At 39.6% G+C, this 15,227-nt stretch overlaps 1 protein-coding gene across 1 annotated transcript in view; it reads left to right on the top strand.

Annotated features, from left to right (window-relative positions):
* myo5aa (myosin VAa) overlaps positions 1 to 15,227 on the top strand; it is a 66,791-nt gene that overhangs the window by 32,402 nt on the left and 19,162 nt on the right. The window contains exons 8-22 of the mRNA XM_037690803.1: positions 595 to 702; positions 917 to 1,023; positions 1,626 to 1,891; positions 2,012 to 2,093; positions 2,221 to 2,361; positions 3,533 to 3,658; positions 3,923 to 4,006; positions 9,488 to 9,643; positions 9,822 to 9,919; positions 10,168 to 10,254; positions 11,704 to 11,812; positions 11,941 to 12,152; positions 13,030 to 13,186; positions 13,281 to 13,520; positions 13,612 to 13,860. Coding sequence (XP_037546731.1) covers positions 595 to 702; positions 917 to 1,023; positions 1,626 to 1,891; positions 2,012 to 2,093; positions 2,221 to 2,361; positions 3,533 to 3,658; positions 3,923 to 4,006; positions 9,488 to 9,643; positions 9,822 to 9,919; positions 10,168 to 10,254; positions 11,704 to 11,812; positions 11,941 to 12,152; positions 13,030 to 13,186; positions 13,281 to 13,520; positions 13,612 to 13,860 — 2,222 coding nt within the window. The remainder of the gene's footprint in view (positions 1 to 594; positions 703 to 916; positions 1,024 to 1,625; positions 1,892 to 2,011; positions 2,094 to 2,220; positions 2,362 to 3,532; positions 3,659 to 3,922; positions 4,007 to 9,487; positions 9,644 to 9,821; positions 9,920 to 10,167; positions 10,255 to 11,703; positions 11,813 to 11,940; positions 12,153 to 13,029; positions 13,187 to 13,280; positions 13,521 to 13,611; positions 13,861 to 15,227) is intronic.

The raw sequence follows: 15,227 nt of genomic DNA, 5'->3' as shown, positions 1-15,227 counted from the left end.
ACAGTCATGTCAGTGCCTCTTGTTGCCAGGCAACAGGACAGACTCTAATTAAGTGCTAAGTGTGCATAAAGACCTTGTTTGTGGAAAGTTGGGATAACATCACTCGTGCACAGAGGTGCTTTTGACTTTATTTCTTTGAACCTGAACCTCACACTGGCATCGATCTGAGACTGAACACACACCAGGCGGCTCTTTGAGTTAATTATTGTCTGAGAATTAGATTTTACAAACGTGCAATAAGTAAAAGGAGTCCCGCTGTAGGAGCGCAGGGTGCAGCATCTTCTGTGCTGCGCAGTCTCGACAGTCTAGCGTCTTAATCTAGTCCAGGATCACTTCATTAAAATCCCTGATACTTGACTTTTAACTTCTGTCCTTTATTTAATTGATGAATCTAATCAGGGTTTTTGTTTTGGTTACTTGCGAGGTTACTCAGCATTAAGTAAGAACAACGCAGCCTTTGTTGCTTGTCATAGTTTCAGCTCGTTTATTTTACAGACACCACTTTGATTACTGAGGCCGGGTTCACCCGAGCTGCACAATGTAAAGCTTCATTTAAAGCATTTACTTTAACTTATCCATGCTGTCTTTTTACAGCCAACGCAAATGACTTCTTATACACCAGGCAGGGTCGCAGTCCTGTTATCGATGGCGTGGATGACTCCAAAGAGCTTTGCACAACTCGACACGCCTTCACACTGCTGGGTAGGGAACACGTATCCTACGCAGCTTCCCATGTTTTTATAATGTATTGTATTTGTGTGAAAACTCCTATCAGGTTTTAACTGTAAACAGCATTTTAAATAATCTGCTGCAAGAAAAGAGAACTTTTTTTGTATCTGCTCTCATAAGGCAGCATACACTTTGTTGTGTGTATGTGTATGTATGTCTAGAGGTTTGTGTTTTTTGTCTTTTGCAGGTATTAACGAGTCCAATCAGATGGGGCTGTTCCAGGTTTTGGCAGCTATTCTTCATCTGGGAAATGTGGAGTTGAAAGAAAAAGATTCAGACAGCAGCATTATTGCTGTGAGGATATTGTATTTACTGCCACATTAAAAAGGATATTCATCACTTTTTTTCTGCATTTATGGTCTGTAAACACTAAATACAGTAGTCCCTCGTTTATCGCGGAGGTTACGTTCCGGACCTCGCCCCCCTTGCAATAAGTGAAAATCTGTGAAGTGTGGATGTTATATTTATTTTAGTATTTATATATTTTTTTAAGGCACTAGAAACCCTGCCCTGTTTACTTCTGGGAAATGTAGTCCTTTTGAGTGACGATAGTGTAGGCTTATTGAGAGAAAACTACAAAATGGCGGCCCCTGTCTGAAGTATTCTTTTCGTTAGCTTTTTACTGCATCCCGTACTGTCCCAGTCATGTGAGTAATATTAAAGTTGACAATCGTGTGTCATGTACAAATTTTTTTTCTTCTCATGTACAATCTTACATTGAAAAAACCACGAAAGAGCGAGTCCGCAAAAGTCGAACCGTGAAGTAGCGAGGGACTAACTAATAAACTGTTTTTTGCTATTTATTTCCAGAAAATTCCTTTAGTTTACTTAATTTTTTTGCCTTCGTATTGTGTTTCTGTATTAGGTATTTAATAATTGTTTTCCCTCCTCTTTAGTCTAACAATCTCCACCTGACGATGTTCTGCGAGCTGGTCGGTGTGACCTACAAGGATATGTCCCAGTGGCTGTGCCACAGGAAGCTGAAGACGGCAACGGAGACGTACATCAAGCCCCTGTCTCGCCTTCAGGCCACCAACGCTCGAGACGCCTTGTCCAAACATATCTATGCCAAGCTCTTCAACTGGATTGTAGAGCATGTGAATAAGGCTCTGGTCACCAATATTAAACAGCACTCCTTTATTGGCGTGCTCGACATTTACGGGTACGTTCCTGCAGCAACTAATCAGTGCTGAATGTAAAGAAAATGAGAAGTTGTTTTACTAAAAAAAATCTATCAAAAGATTAACTTCACCTGTTTACCTCTGGTCTTTTTGTTCATAAGGTTCGAAACATTTGAAATCAACAGCTTTGAACAGTTTTGTATAAACTATGCGAATGAAAAACTCCAACAACAATTCAACATGGTGAGCCGCATGAATTTTATCCGTCAAACTGCCTTTTAGTCGCTGGCACGAGTATCTTTGGTGTTCGCGTGTTGCAAGTGGAAAAGTCAAGTCCTCATCTTGTGTGTGTGTGTGTGTCTGTGCACAGCATGTGTTCAAGCTGGAGCAGGAGGAGTACATGAAGGAGCAGATCCCCTGGACTCTGATTGATTTTTATGACAATCAGCCCTGCATCAACCTCATCGAGGCCAAGATGGGCGTCCTGGATCTGCTGGATGAGGAGTGCAGGGTGCTGTATATTTATTTAGGAAAATGTCTATTAAATGGATACTTTGGGGAGGTTGAATTGCGTTGATTATATATGACCAGTCAGTACTTTATTTATTAGAAGTCAGAATATGTAGTTTGGATAATCAGAGGGGTTCTACAGTCAGGGGCCGTTCAAGAGCAAGTTTCAACCAAAACAAAAAAAAAATCCTCAGTTTCACAATTTGTCACTTTTCCACATTTACTTTGTTACTTTTTAACCAAACAACATCTGTGTTGCTATGCATAGTGGCTATTTGATGAATATTTCTGCTGATCAGCTGGCTGTTGCTCTCACAGTCTAATGTCAATGCAACTGTAGTAATCAGCTGGATATGGTTGTGCTACACACGTTGTTCAGTAGAAAAAATGGGGAAAGTCAGTAAATGTCTCTTGGTAGACTAATTCTAAAACTTTTAATATAAGGTTCCCTTCAGTTTGAGTTTAAATTTGCTCTGGAACGAACCTTTCCCTGTTTATTCATGACTCTCATGGGAATTTCTTCCCAGTTCTCCAAACAGATCATTCTGACTGCTGTCTGAAGTAGGTAAGATACTGACTATTCTTGGGTAAATGCTGTTAAAAAACATAAAAACTAATCTATACTACTGCACCAGCTGAAATATGTAAAACCTAAAAACATGAAAACTGTAGGCGGAATAAAAACTTTATGTAAACAAGCATATAAAGTGAAGTTGGTCTCGGCTGCATATTGAACGGGGGCTTCTGGGCTTCACACCCACATTCTGCTTCACAGCTATTCAGCTTCTCACTGACTTTCGTAGTTTCTGCCACCTACACATATTGTTACAGTGAATGAAATGTCCATCGTCGTAACTTCCGAGCTTAACGAGCTTAGTTTTTGTCAGAACCAAGGTCAGTCGAAGTACCAAGGGCTTAAATTTGTAACATTTTCAATACGCAGCAGAAACTAACTTCACAGACTTTCTAAGCTCAGCCAGCATCTTATCTCTGTGGATCAAACAAGACCGTTTTATGGACTGTTGACACTCGAGGTGGACTGCATTGCGGATACTTTGACAAAGACATGACATGATTTTACTTTATTATTTGTAAAACATAACAGATGTATTTATGATGGAAGGCTTTACATTTTTCTTCTCATTTTTCTGATCGTTGATGTTTGATAACAGATGCCAAAAGGTTCAGATGATTCATGGGCTCAGAAATTGTACAACACCCACCTAAAGACTTGTTCTCTCTTTGAGAAGCCGCGCATGTCCAACCGCGCCTTCATCATACAACATTTTGCAGACAAGGTGGGCCCGCAGGAGGTTTCTTTTTGTCTCCATGCTGTTAAAAGTTAAACAGGTCAACAACTAAAACAGAAGTGGTTGCCTTTTAAAACTTGTTTATTAAAGCATTTGCTTTTATTGATTTTGCTGTATTTGTTGACTTTAGTATTTAAATGCAGGGAACATAAGCATTGTATTTTTTAAAGTTATATTAACAATTAAAAATGTAAATATTTAATCAAAGTGTCCTTTCGGCTGTGTCCTAAGCTGATCGTTCTTGTTGAACAGGTCGAGTACCAGTGTGAGGGTTTCCTGGAGAAGAACAAGGACACGGTAAACGAAGAGCAAATCAATGTGCTGAAAGCCAGCAAGGTGAGACACAAAACATCTGCACGGTGACCGTTGCAATCAGCCATAACAACCAGAAGCAGCGTCCTGTGAGCCTTTAGAAAATATATCAAAAGAAGTCAGGAAGTCTTCAGCTCTCTTACAGCTCAAATAGTCCAAAATATTCATTTTATCTTCCTAATATTTTCTTGGAGCTCATTTGAAAATGTTCAGGTGACGTGAAAAGGCGGTTAGAGAAGTTTGTAAAGGCTTGGACAAAACTGGAACAAGTATCCAGTCACAGACTGATCTGTTTCATCAGTTTTTAGTAGGATGTTAAAATGTATTTTTAATCTAAAATCACATTAGGTCATTTGTCTTATCCATACCCATCACATTGTGTCCTATTTTTTTATAATTACTATAAAAATTACTTTATTGTACATTTGTATTCAGAAAAGTAAAGGCCTTATGTTTTCACAGGCTGCTCACAGTCACAGCCTTCTACTCTTATTTAGTTGTGTAAATTCTGTCTTATAAATCTGTCAGTGCCTTGCTTTAAAAGGGTTGAGCTGCAAATACTGAAGAATATCTCCTCTTTCTAGGACGGTCCAACATTTCTCAGACAAAAAGAGCTAATTATGGAAGCATCAATGCATCTTTTCTTAAAGTTTCCACCAGCATGGCAGCTATTTAGGCTGTTTTGCAAAAACCCCAAACGTATAAACTGGATCCTAAATTGACAGGAAATTATAACCTGGAGGATAAAGGAAGTAGCGCCCTCTGCTGGCCATGACACAGGCGAAACCATCCATGTCACAAAGTTCAAGAATCTTTATTATCCCCAAAGGCAAATTAGTTTCACACTCAATAATAATAATAATACATTTTATTTTTAGGCACCTCTCTTGGCACTCAAGGTCACCTTACATAGTTAAGCATAAAAGACAATATTATATACACAGTAAATATAAGTACAAAATAGAATTTAAATGACAGTACAGTTGCAATCACAGGCGACTTTAAACAGATGAATTTTGAGTTTGGATTTGAAATGTGGCAATGAGTCTGTGTTGTGAATATCAAGTGGGAGTGAATTCCAAAGCTGGCACACATGTAGGCACATAAAACATCCATACTAGACAAAAAAAATTCAAATAACTGTACAGAAGTCATCACTGTTTGTTGAGAAGCCTACAGGGACGAATGAGTGTTTCAGTCTGTTTGTTCAACATCTGGGCAGCAGATACCTGCGTCCAGATGGAAGCAACCTGAACTCCCCATGGTGTGGGTGATCAGGATCTGCCAGAATCAGCCTGGCCTTGTTCACTGACCTCGCCTTGTGTAGGTCAGTGAGGTTCTGTAGGACTATTACAGCAGTTTTGCTGCATACCCTGACGTGATGAACCTCTGACATGGCTCGTTAATATGACACTTTGATATGTGTGATAAATAGCAAGAAAAAAAACATGAATTAGTGCAGAAAAATATAGAGTGAGTTCATAAAGTGGTCAAATTGTTTATATTCAACAGCTTAATTCCACATTTATTAATTATCAGAATTATTTTGATTCAAATGTGATCTAAATTAGTTGATCACATTTTCATTAATTTTATCCTAGTTTGTGTTTTGGTACTTGTTCACTATCTGTGTGTAGCTCCGCTTTTTTAGGTCACAACAGGCTTAAGTCTTTATAACCTCACTGCTGGTTAGGGTTACACACACACACATCGAATATAACAAAGTGTGTTTGTTTAAAATGCCTTTAACTGCGTTTAGTCCTGACTCAGCAGAATAGGTAGGGATTAAAATGCAGATCCTTGCTGCTCTTAATGTACTCACACACACAAAATACACTCAGATTTTAACATTTGGGATCAAAAGATAACGAATTCTTAATTAAATTTAGTATTTTTAATTTTCTTTTTAGTTCTCCCACAGAGGTTGCCTTTTGTTTTCTATTGAGCTGATGCTCAGTTTCAACTCCGCTTCACCAAAATTCACATTTACATTTTGTCTTTAAGAACAAAATTCATTTCAATCCGCTTTATTCTGAGTGTATGCCCATAACCAGACAACCCCGTCTAAAAATTCAACAAGTCAGAGAGTATCTACAAAAATAATTTATAAACCTATAGTCTCTGTTCTCATCAACACATCATCAAAAGACTGAGCCCATTCAGGGTAAGAAGTGAGGGAGTCAGTCCTGCTTTTCTAGAAAAAACGTTTGGTTTTCAGATTGGAAAACGTAAAATCCATGAATGCTCCTTTCTCATCTCAGCATGTTTAGGAGCTTGTTTCTAATGTGTTTTTTAGTATATCCATCCATCCATTAATCCATTTTCTTTATCCGCTTTTTCCTTCCCGGGTCATGGCTGAGCTGGTCCGTGTCTCCACTGGTTCTCCTTTATCCAGTACATGTGATTTCTGTCACCTTTGAAACGATTTGACTCACTGCAGTACTTTAAGATGAGGAGAGTCTGCACTTTGCAGAGGTTCTGTCCACCATGCACAGCTGCAGTAAATTGCAGTTTATTAAAGTTTAACCAGGAGCTGTGACAGAATAATTGATTTAAATTACTAGTTTGCACTCGTCTCCCTGATCGTCTGCATACAGTTTGATATTTCACTGAGCATTGGTATTACGCTGCTCGAAACTATATCGAGACCTGCAAGAAACGCAGTTTACGTTTCTCTTGTCTGCTTGTAAGCTCAATCAATGAGTCACTTGAAAGAAACGCCCGATTTCCCATGTTCTTTCAGTTCTTTGTTTTGTTTGAATTTAGGCAAATGTGGGAACATTTTATCCAGTTGGTTGAAATCCTTGTAAATTGTGAAACGATAAATCACCTCTCCCCTTCATCCACTCAGTATTTTAGTCTGGTTTTCTATAAATTTGATTCTTTTTTTTTTTAGATCCTTTTTTATGGATGGGAGTGATCCGTGATTTTTAACTTTTATTTCTTTGAACCTTTCATTTTAATGCCATTGTGTTTGTCGCTGTCTTCCATGTGTTTTGTCTCCATCATGACAACCTTCCCCACCAACAGAAGGTAAACAGAACGCTGGTCCGCCTTTTTAGCTCTCGGCTCTTTTCCTTGTTTCTCTTTCTGTGGCACTGAGCTTTTACACTAACGAGGAGTTGTGTGTTCTTGTGTTTGTTGCATGCGTGGCGTCACTGACACTGTAGGAGGACAGTAAGGGAAGGAAGGAGGGAGGGGTTATTTTTATCTTGCAGTAATTCAGAGCAAGCAGCACCCTTTTATTTTATTTTTTTTTTAAACTGCGACGTCCTGCTTTACAATGCAGGTTGGAGCAGCAGCATGGCGCTGCTTTAAAGGACGACGCAGCTCCGTCATTAAATGGAACAGGACTCGTTTTGTTTAACCTCATTAAGAATGGTCATATGAACACTGTTTGTCAAACACTGTAACCTTTTCATTATGTTTGTTGTTTTTCATCCTTTATATCTTGACTGTCAGTAAGTTTCTTTAAAAACTAAAAAAATAATCAAGTGACATCTACTCACTCGTTGAAGCAGTCGTGTGAATATGTTGATTAACCCATCATGTCCGAATCGATTAAAGATATTGTGATTTTAAGTTGGCATCTTCACTGCTGTCATTCTGCTTTGTAAGCCTGTACTGCAGCCATGTTTGGGGGAGGGGGGGTGCCATCTTGCACATTTTAGATGTTTCTCTGCTTGAACACACGTCAGGGGGCCGAGATGGTGTAGAGGCAGGGCAGCCGGCTTGGGACCCGAAAGTCCCAGGTTCGATCCCCAGTCACTGCACATCACGTGGCGTCTCTGGGCAGCACTCTCATCCCCAAAATGCCCCCCAGGCGCTTTCAATAGCTGCCCACTGCATCACCTGGTGGTGGATGGGTTAAATGCAGAGACTAATTTGGCCATTGTATGGAAACATACAGTGATGACATTGTGATGACATTATTATTATTATTATTATTAGAAAGAGTGGGAGATTAAAGGGTTTCTGCAGAACTTGTAGACGTGATAAAAAGTTAATAGTGTGAATGTTTATGAAGCATTCACACTATTATGATCCATTTTTCTTCCGTACGTTTTTCAGCATCTTTCTCGTTCCACAATTTTATTTTTTTTTGCTATTTCAACAAATCTTATATCAAAACATTCAGCTCGTTCAGGAGAAGGCTGCTATGACTTTTGGTATTGGTGCAACTTTAGCTTTTTGAAATATTTAGCCTTTTCTGCCACTTTTTTTTTCTCATAGAAAATTAATTGAGCTCATTTTACATCCTTCAAATCTTTAGATGCGTTTACAACCTTTTACTGCTCCTTTCACATTTTGTTCAGCTTCCTTCAGCTTCCTTGTGCAAATTTACACTTTCTTTTCCAGCTACTTTCAGCTAATTTCAGTTGTTTTTTCAGCTGTATTGTGCTACTTTCAGATTCGTTCTATTAATTTCAGCTTCTTATACTCATTTCAGCTTATTTATGCAAGTTTCATCTTTTTCTGCTATTTCAGCTACTATTTAGCTGCTTTTAGGCAAAATTTAGCTATTTTTTTTGGCCAATTCCACATTTTTTACACTCATTTCAACTTTTTTTCTACCTAATTCAGCAAAAATGTGTTCTCCACTTCCTTCTGGTAATTTAGGCTTCTTTATGATTTTTTTAGCTTCTTTTCAGCTGTGTTTTTGTTTTTTTTGTTAATTTCAGCTTCATTCAGATAATTTCCACTTCTTTGTTCTCATTTCTGCTTTGTTCAGCATAATTGGGCAAACATTTTCTTTCTGCTTTCTTCTTCCAATTTAAGCTTCTTCTAACTTTTCATCTAGCTTTTTAGCATTTTTAGATAATTTCAGCTTTTTTCAGATAAATTCAAGTTTTCATGTTAATTTCTACAACTTTCAGCCTAATTAACTTCTTTATATTAATTTCAGCTTGTTATGCTTCTTTCAGTTTTTTTCTGCTAGTTTCAGCTTTTTCTGTTTATTCCACATTTTTCAAACTCATTTCAGTTCTTTCTGCTTCCTTCTGGTAGTTTAAGCTTTTTGCCTTTTCAGCTTTTTTTTAGCTAATTTCCAAATTTTTTTATTTGTTTTTTTGCTCATTTCTGCTTATTTAAACCTAATTCAGTTAATGTGTTCTTTCTTCTTTATTCTGCTAACTTAGTCTTTCTTGTTCTTCCATTTCAGCTACAATTCAGAATGTTTTTGAGCTAATTTCAGCTGTTTTTCAGCAAGTTCTTCAGCGATAAGCATTCACACTGCATTTTCACAGGAAATGCAATTTCTCTAGTTTAACAGTTGAATTTGCTGTGCTGGAGCAGAGAAACAAATAAAATATGCAGGCTGGTGGCCTTGACCAGTTTCATATGCTGCTGCTGTACGAACTGATAAAAAAGGCCAAACAGTGTGGCTTTAAAAAGAGACCATCATTAAATTTAAATAAGATTTTCACAGTGGAAAAGAGAAAAATTACCACTGGCCTCTAGCATTTATCAGCTGCTTTGTTTAACTGAGTTTATTGTTGTTCCCAGTTCAACCTGCTGATGGAGCTGTTTCAAGACGAGGAGAAGGCGACCAGTCCCACAGGTCAGGTTCCCGGCACCGGAGGTCGAACCCGGCTCAGCATCAAACCTGACAAGAACCGAGACACAAGCAGCAAGGAGCACAAGAAGACCGTCGGCTGTCAGGTGGATATCTCAGCTTCCAGCAGAAAATTGGTTTGAGACAAGAGGCCATGATTCAGTCAAATCTTTTAAAGTCTAAACCAGCAAGTCACAGTTTTCTTTTTCATTTTAAAGATTAGGAATGCACTGTTTAACAGTTTAAAAGTCAGGATTGTTGCATGTTTCTTTTCCTTTCTTGTAGTTTCGTAACTCTTTACAAATGCTGATGGAGACTCTGAATGCGACCACTCCTCACTACGTGCGCTGCATTAAACCCAACGACTTCAAGCTGGCCTTCTCGTGAGTTTCCCATTTCTGTTTGTTGGTTTGTTTTGCTGAAGTGTAATCTGAAATAAACCTAATTAATTTTTGTCTGCTTGATCAGATTTTTTTCCCTATTATGTCAGGTTACAATTTAGCCTCTGTAAAAATTAACTTTTTTGTAACAAAATGTTAATCTTACTGGTTGCAGACCTGTGACAGGGCGTCCTTTTTGTTCCTGTGATTTGGAGCAGACATATTAATTATGCTTCTGGGTTTGTTGGCAGGTTTGATCCCAAGCGAGCAGTCCAACAGCTTCGAGCTTGTGGTGTTCTGGAAACCATCCGCATCTCTGCCGCAGGCTTCCCATCCAGGTAAGCTACTGATGGAGCCCAGAGACCGTAGTATAGATGCTGCTCATGTCTTCATTACCTCCATTTTAACAGATGAAGCACAGAGACGCTCCTTAAAGTTACCTGAACAACCTCGGGACTGTATCAGAGAGCAGCCATGTTCAGGAATGTCCTTCTAAATCAGTTATTTGCATTTCTTGCACCACTGATCATTACTACATTTACTTTGACCTAATAAAAATAATCATGGACTACAGGGTAGGTGCTGCACACTCCTCTATTTCATGACTTGCACTTTTTTGTAAAGGCATCAGGTCGTTAAACTTCCTCATTTTCCTCCTTAAAAACACAAATGCCTCTTCTTGTTCTTCTCCTCTTCTTCCTGTTTCTGTTGCCACTTCTTTCTTCTTTCTTCCTTTTCTTTTTTCTCCTTTCTTTTTTCTTCTTTCAGCTTTTCCCTCTTTAGGGGTCTCCACAGCGAGTCATCCTCCACCATCTCTGTCCTCTGCATCCTCTGTCCTCACTCCAACTACCTCCATGTCCTCTCTAACTGCATCCATATATCTCCTCTTTGTCTTTTTCCTGGCAGCTGCATTTCTAACATCCTTCTACCAATATACCCACTGTCCCTCCTCTGGATATGTCCAAACCATCTCAGTCTGGCCTCTCTAACTTTATCTCCCAGTTCAACCTGTGCTGTACCTCTGATGATCTCATTCCTAATCTTATCCAGCCTTGTTATTCCTAAGGAGAACATCAACATCTTCATTTCTGCCACTTCCAGTTCTTTCTCCTGTCTTTTTGTCCATGTCACTGTCTCCAGACCATACAACAGAGCTGGTCTCACCACTGTCTTGTAAACTCGGGAGACTAAATATTTAATGCACTTTAAGTGTGTGTTGTAAACAGCGCTGGTTGTTGAGAATAAGACGTTTCCTGCATTTGCAGTGTTTTACATGAACATGGGAAGCATTTCCTCTAAATGCAAATGAGTAAACTGTACCAGTTTAAAGAGTTTCTGTGTGGTTGAGAGCCAAGTCAGAGACTTGACACTCACTTTGTGAGGGTGTAGTGAATTAGACCAATGCACAAGTTCTGAAATTGTGCTAACAAAGAACTTGCAACCTGTTAGTGAATCTGCGTATTAAATGTCTGTTGTATTCTGTGTTCTTAAAATACACTCCTACAGCAGTTAGTGTAACTCAAACATTTTAGTTTACTGTACATTTAAATATTTTATTGTGGTGCTCATTCAAGCTTTAGATCTTAACTTCATAGTTTGTTCTTTTATTGATAGAAAAAGCTAGAAGAAATTTCAGCATGACTTACATCAGTTGAATTCTTTAGATATTTTTTTCTTATTGTTTTGAATGCTTAGATCATTTTTAGTAAATCTTACTAGTTTTCAATCACAACAGATATGACAGCATTCTCAAACAAAGTGTGTTTGTTTGTGTGTGCACATGTCAGATGGACGTACCAGGAGTTCTTCAGCCGTTACAGAGTGCTGATGAAGCAGAAAGACGTGCTCCCCGACAAGAAGCTGACCTGCAAGCACGTTTTGGAGAGATTAGTGGAAGTCAGAATGATTTTATACTTGCTTTTCCTCATGAATGTTAAATTTATTGTTTCCAATGATGATGCCGGCTGTTTTGTTTGAAAGCACGTTTGTTTTAGCCTAACTTTTTGCCTGTATTTGCTCCCCAGGACCATGACAAATATCAGTTCGGTAAGAGCAAAATCTTCTTCAGGGCTGGCCAGGTGGCTTACCTGGAGAAGCTGAGGGCAGACAAGCTGCGCGCTGCGTGTATTCGCATCCAGAAAACCATCCGCTGCTGGCTCGCTCGCAAGAAGTATCTGCGCAAACGCAGCGCCGCCATCACCATCCAGAGGTTTACCAGAGGCTACCAGGCCCGCTGGTGAGTGGCCAATAATGGCACTGAATCTCTTATAATTATCGTGGAGGTTACGTTCCAGATGCCCCCTGCAATAAGTGAAAATCTGTGAAGAAGTGACGTTATATTTATTTTTATTTATTTTAGTATTTGTATATAATTAAAGGCTTTAGAAACACTTCCCACACTCTGGCAATGTTCTAAATTTAAACCTATGTCATTTTAACAACATATGTACAGTACTGTATATGTAGCTACTAAATTTTACTCACCAGCTCTGCAGAGCAGCAGCGGCTCTGTTCATTTCTGCAGATCTAACCTGCTGCGATGAAACCCACAATCGATGTTCTAAACTCTTAAAACTACTAATTTTAACAACATACTTATATGTAGCTACTAAATTTTACTTACTAGCGCGTCCCCACTCGGAGGTCCTCTTGCACCAGCTACCAACTCTCAGATTCACCGATGGATTTGGAGGTCTGGTTCTGCTCCGGTTCGGTGGGTTCCGTGTGGCTCTCTGCATCTGCTATGCACCAAAGTCACTGTAATAAGTGCCAAACTTTTTCCAGTCAGATCAAAACTTTTCCTCTAGTATTTCAGCTGAAGGCAATGGGGCTTCTGGGAAATGTAGTCTTTATGTGCAGGGATACAGCATAGGTTTATTGAGCGAAAACTACAAAATGGTGGCGCCTATCTGAAGTATTTTATTTTCGTTAACGTTTTACTGTACAGTATCCCGTACTGTCCCAATCATGTGTCCTGTACAATTATTTTTTTCTCGTGTTCAATCTTACTTTGAAAAACCATGAAAGAGTGAGTCCTCAAAAGTCAAACCGCAAAGTAGCGAGGGACGACTGTATTTGTAAAAAAAATCAATCTGAGTTTTGCGTCTCTGCAGCCTGGCTAAGTTCATGCGCCGCACTCAGGCAGCCACCATCATCCAGAAGTACCAGAGGATGTGTGTGGAGAAGAAACGCTACAGGCAAAAGCAGGCCGCTGCATTGGTCATGCAGACAATTCTCAGAGCTTACATGGCTCGGCAGCAATACCAGGCGGTAAGACCTGAAACGTTTACTCTTAAAATCCTCAACATTTTTTTTTGCTCTAACATCTCCTCCTGTCACTTTCTATGTCTGGTTGTGGCTGCAGCTACTGCGGGAGCACAAGGCTGTCATCATTCAGAAGCACATCCGTGGCTGGTTGGCCCGGTGCTGGTACAAGCGCTGCCTTGAGGCCATCGTTTACCTGCAGTGCTGCATCCGCAGGATGAGAGCTAAGAGGGAGCTGAAGAAGCTGAAGATCGAGGCTCGCTCAGTTGAGCACTTCAAGAAGCTCAACAAAGGAATGGAGAACAAGATCATGCAGCTGCAGAGGAAGATTGATGAGCAGGTAACATACTAAACTTCAGTGTTTTTGTCAAATGTGGTAAATAGAAAACTTTTTTTGAGGAGGTTCTTTAATGTTTACAATGTCCTCATAGCACAAAGAGAACCGGTTGGTCAGCGAGAAGCTCGTCGGTCTGGAGAGTTCTTACGCTGTGGAGGGTGAGAAAATGCGCAGCGAGCTGAGCCGGCTGCGCGGGGCAGAGGAAGACGCTCGAAATAAAGCCAACCAGGTGTCGTCCTTGCTGGAGGAGCTGGAGAAACTGAGGAAGGAGCTGAGTGTCACCCAGCAGGAGAAGAAGACCATCGAGGAGTGGGCACAAACGTACAGAAGCGAAATGGAAAAAGTAAGGCACAACCTTTTCTTTTTTTTTTGATCTTCAGATTTTCAGTCAGTGAGTCTTTGTTTGGTCTTTGTCTTTTTTTTAATTTTTGGTCTTGTTTCTTGATGAATAGCAACGTTTATTTTCCTGACAAGTTTGTTGAAGCATTTCTTCGATAAATTAGTTTTGTGTTGAATTTCATGAAAACTTAATTTTCACTGCAGAATTTTATCAAGCAGCTTCTTTTTTGTGATGTCATCTGTAAAAACAACAAAAACAGTGAATCAAAACATCAAACACCAAGTGGTAATCTCCCTTAGTTTCTTAGTTTTCCTGACTCTTACTGGATTTAGAAAAAAAAAAAGTTCACTAATCTAGGTAAGAGAGAGAAAAGAGCTCAAGGTGGACTCAGGTGGCAGTGTTGTCCTGGGGCAGGTGAGCATAGAATGGTGGTGAGTTACTGAGGTAGACGCTGCGTTAGACGTTTGTAGTTTGGTGTAGTTTATTTCTGTTTTCTACTATAGATCTCTGCAGACTCGGGTTGAGTAGTGAGGCCTCCCAAGATTAGGTAACCCCTCAGAGAAGGCAGTTTGTCAAAACAAAAGGTTTCTAGTTTCCTGCTTAATATATTCTCCTCTAGAAAAATCCAGAAACTTCCTCAGACTGAACATCAGTGACTTCGCTGAATGAAGTGACTGATAAATGTACAGTAGTCCCTCAATTATTGCGGGGGTTACGTTCCAGACACCCGGCGATAGGTGAAAAAACACAAAGTAGGAATGTTCTATGTATGTATTTTAGTATTTATATATTTTAAGGCTTTATAAACCCTTCTCACACTCTTGCAATGTTCTAAGCTTGTAAACCTATGTAATTTTAACAACATACTCTACTGCACAGTACTGCAAAGTTTTATATGGGCCTTGGTCCGGTTCTGGTTCAATTCTGAACTGCTCTCTGCAGCCGTTGAGCACCAAGTTGCTTTTGAGAGGCTTCCTGCGCCGGCAAGCAGTACCCGGATTGACCGATAAGGCTGGAAGTAGTTCTGGTCCAATTCCCAGTTGGTTCTGTACGGCTCTCTGCATCCGCTGAGCTGAAGTCACTATGAATAAGGACCGAACTTTTTAGTCTGGTTTGGATCGGATCAAAACTTTCCCTCCACTTCGGCAGAAAGCAGTGGCCGGAAGCACTGTTGGCTTCTGGGTAGTGTAGTTCTTTTGACTGGCCTTACAGTATAGGCTTATTGAAAGAAAATGACATAATGGCAGCGCCTGTCTGAAGTATTATTAGTTATTTGTTAATTTTTTATCTCGTATCGTCCCAATCATGTGAATAATATTAAAGTTGACAATCGTTGAAAATTTGCGAAAGTCGAATCGCGAAGAGTAGGT

Source organism: Nematolebias whitei, chromosome 2 (assembly GCF_014905685.2).
Source record: "Nematolebias whitei isolate Nwh7 chromosome 2, NemWhi1, whole genome shotgun sequence".
Classification (NCBI taxonomy): Eukaryota; Metazoa; Chordata; class Actinopteri; order Cyprinodontiformes; family Rivulidae; genus Nematolebias; species Nematolebias whitei.
Note: the sequence above shows the minus strand (reverse complement) of the source record. Positions and strands in the feature narration are given on the sequence as shown.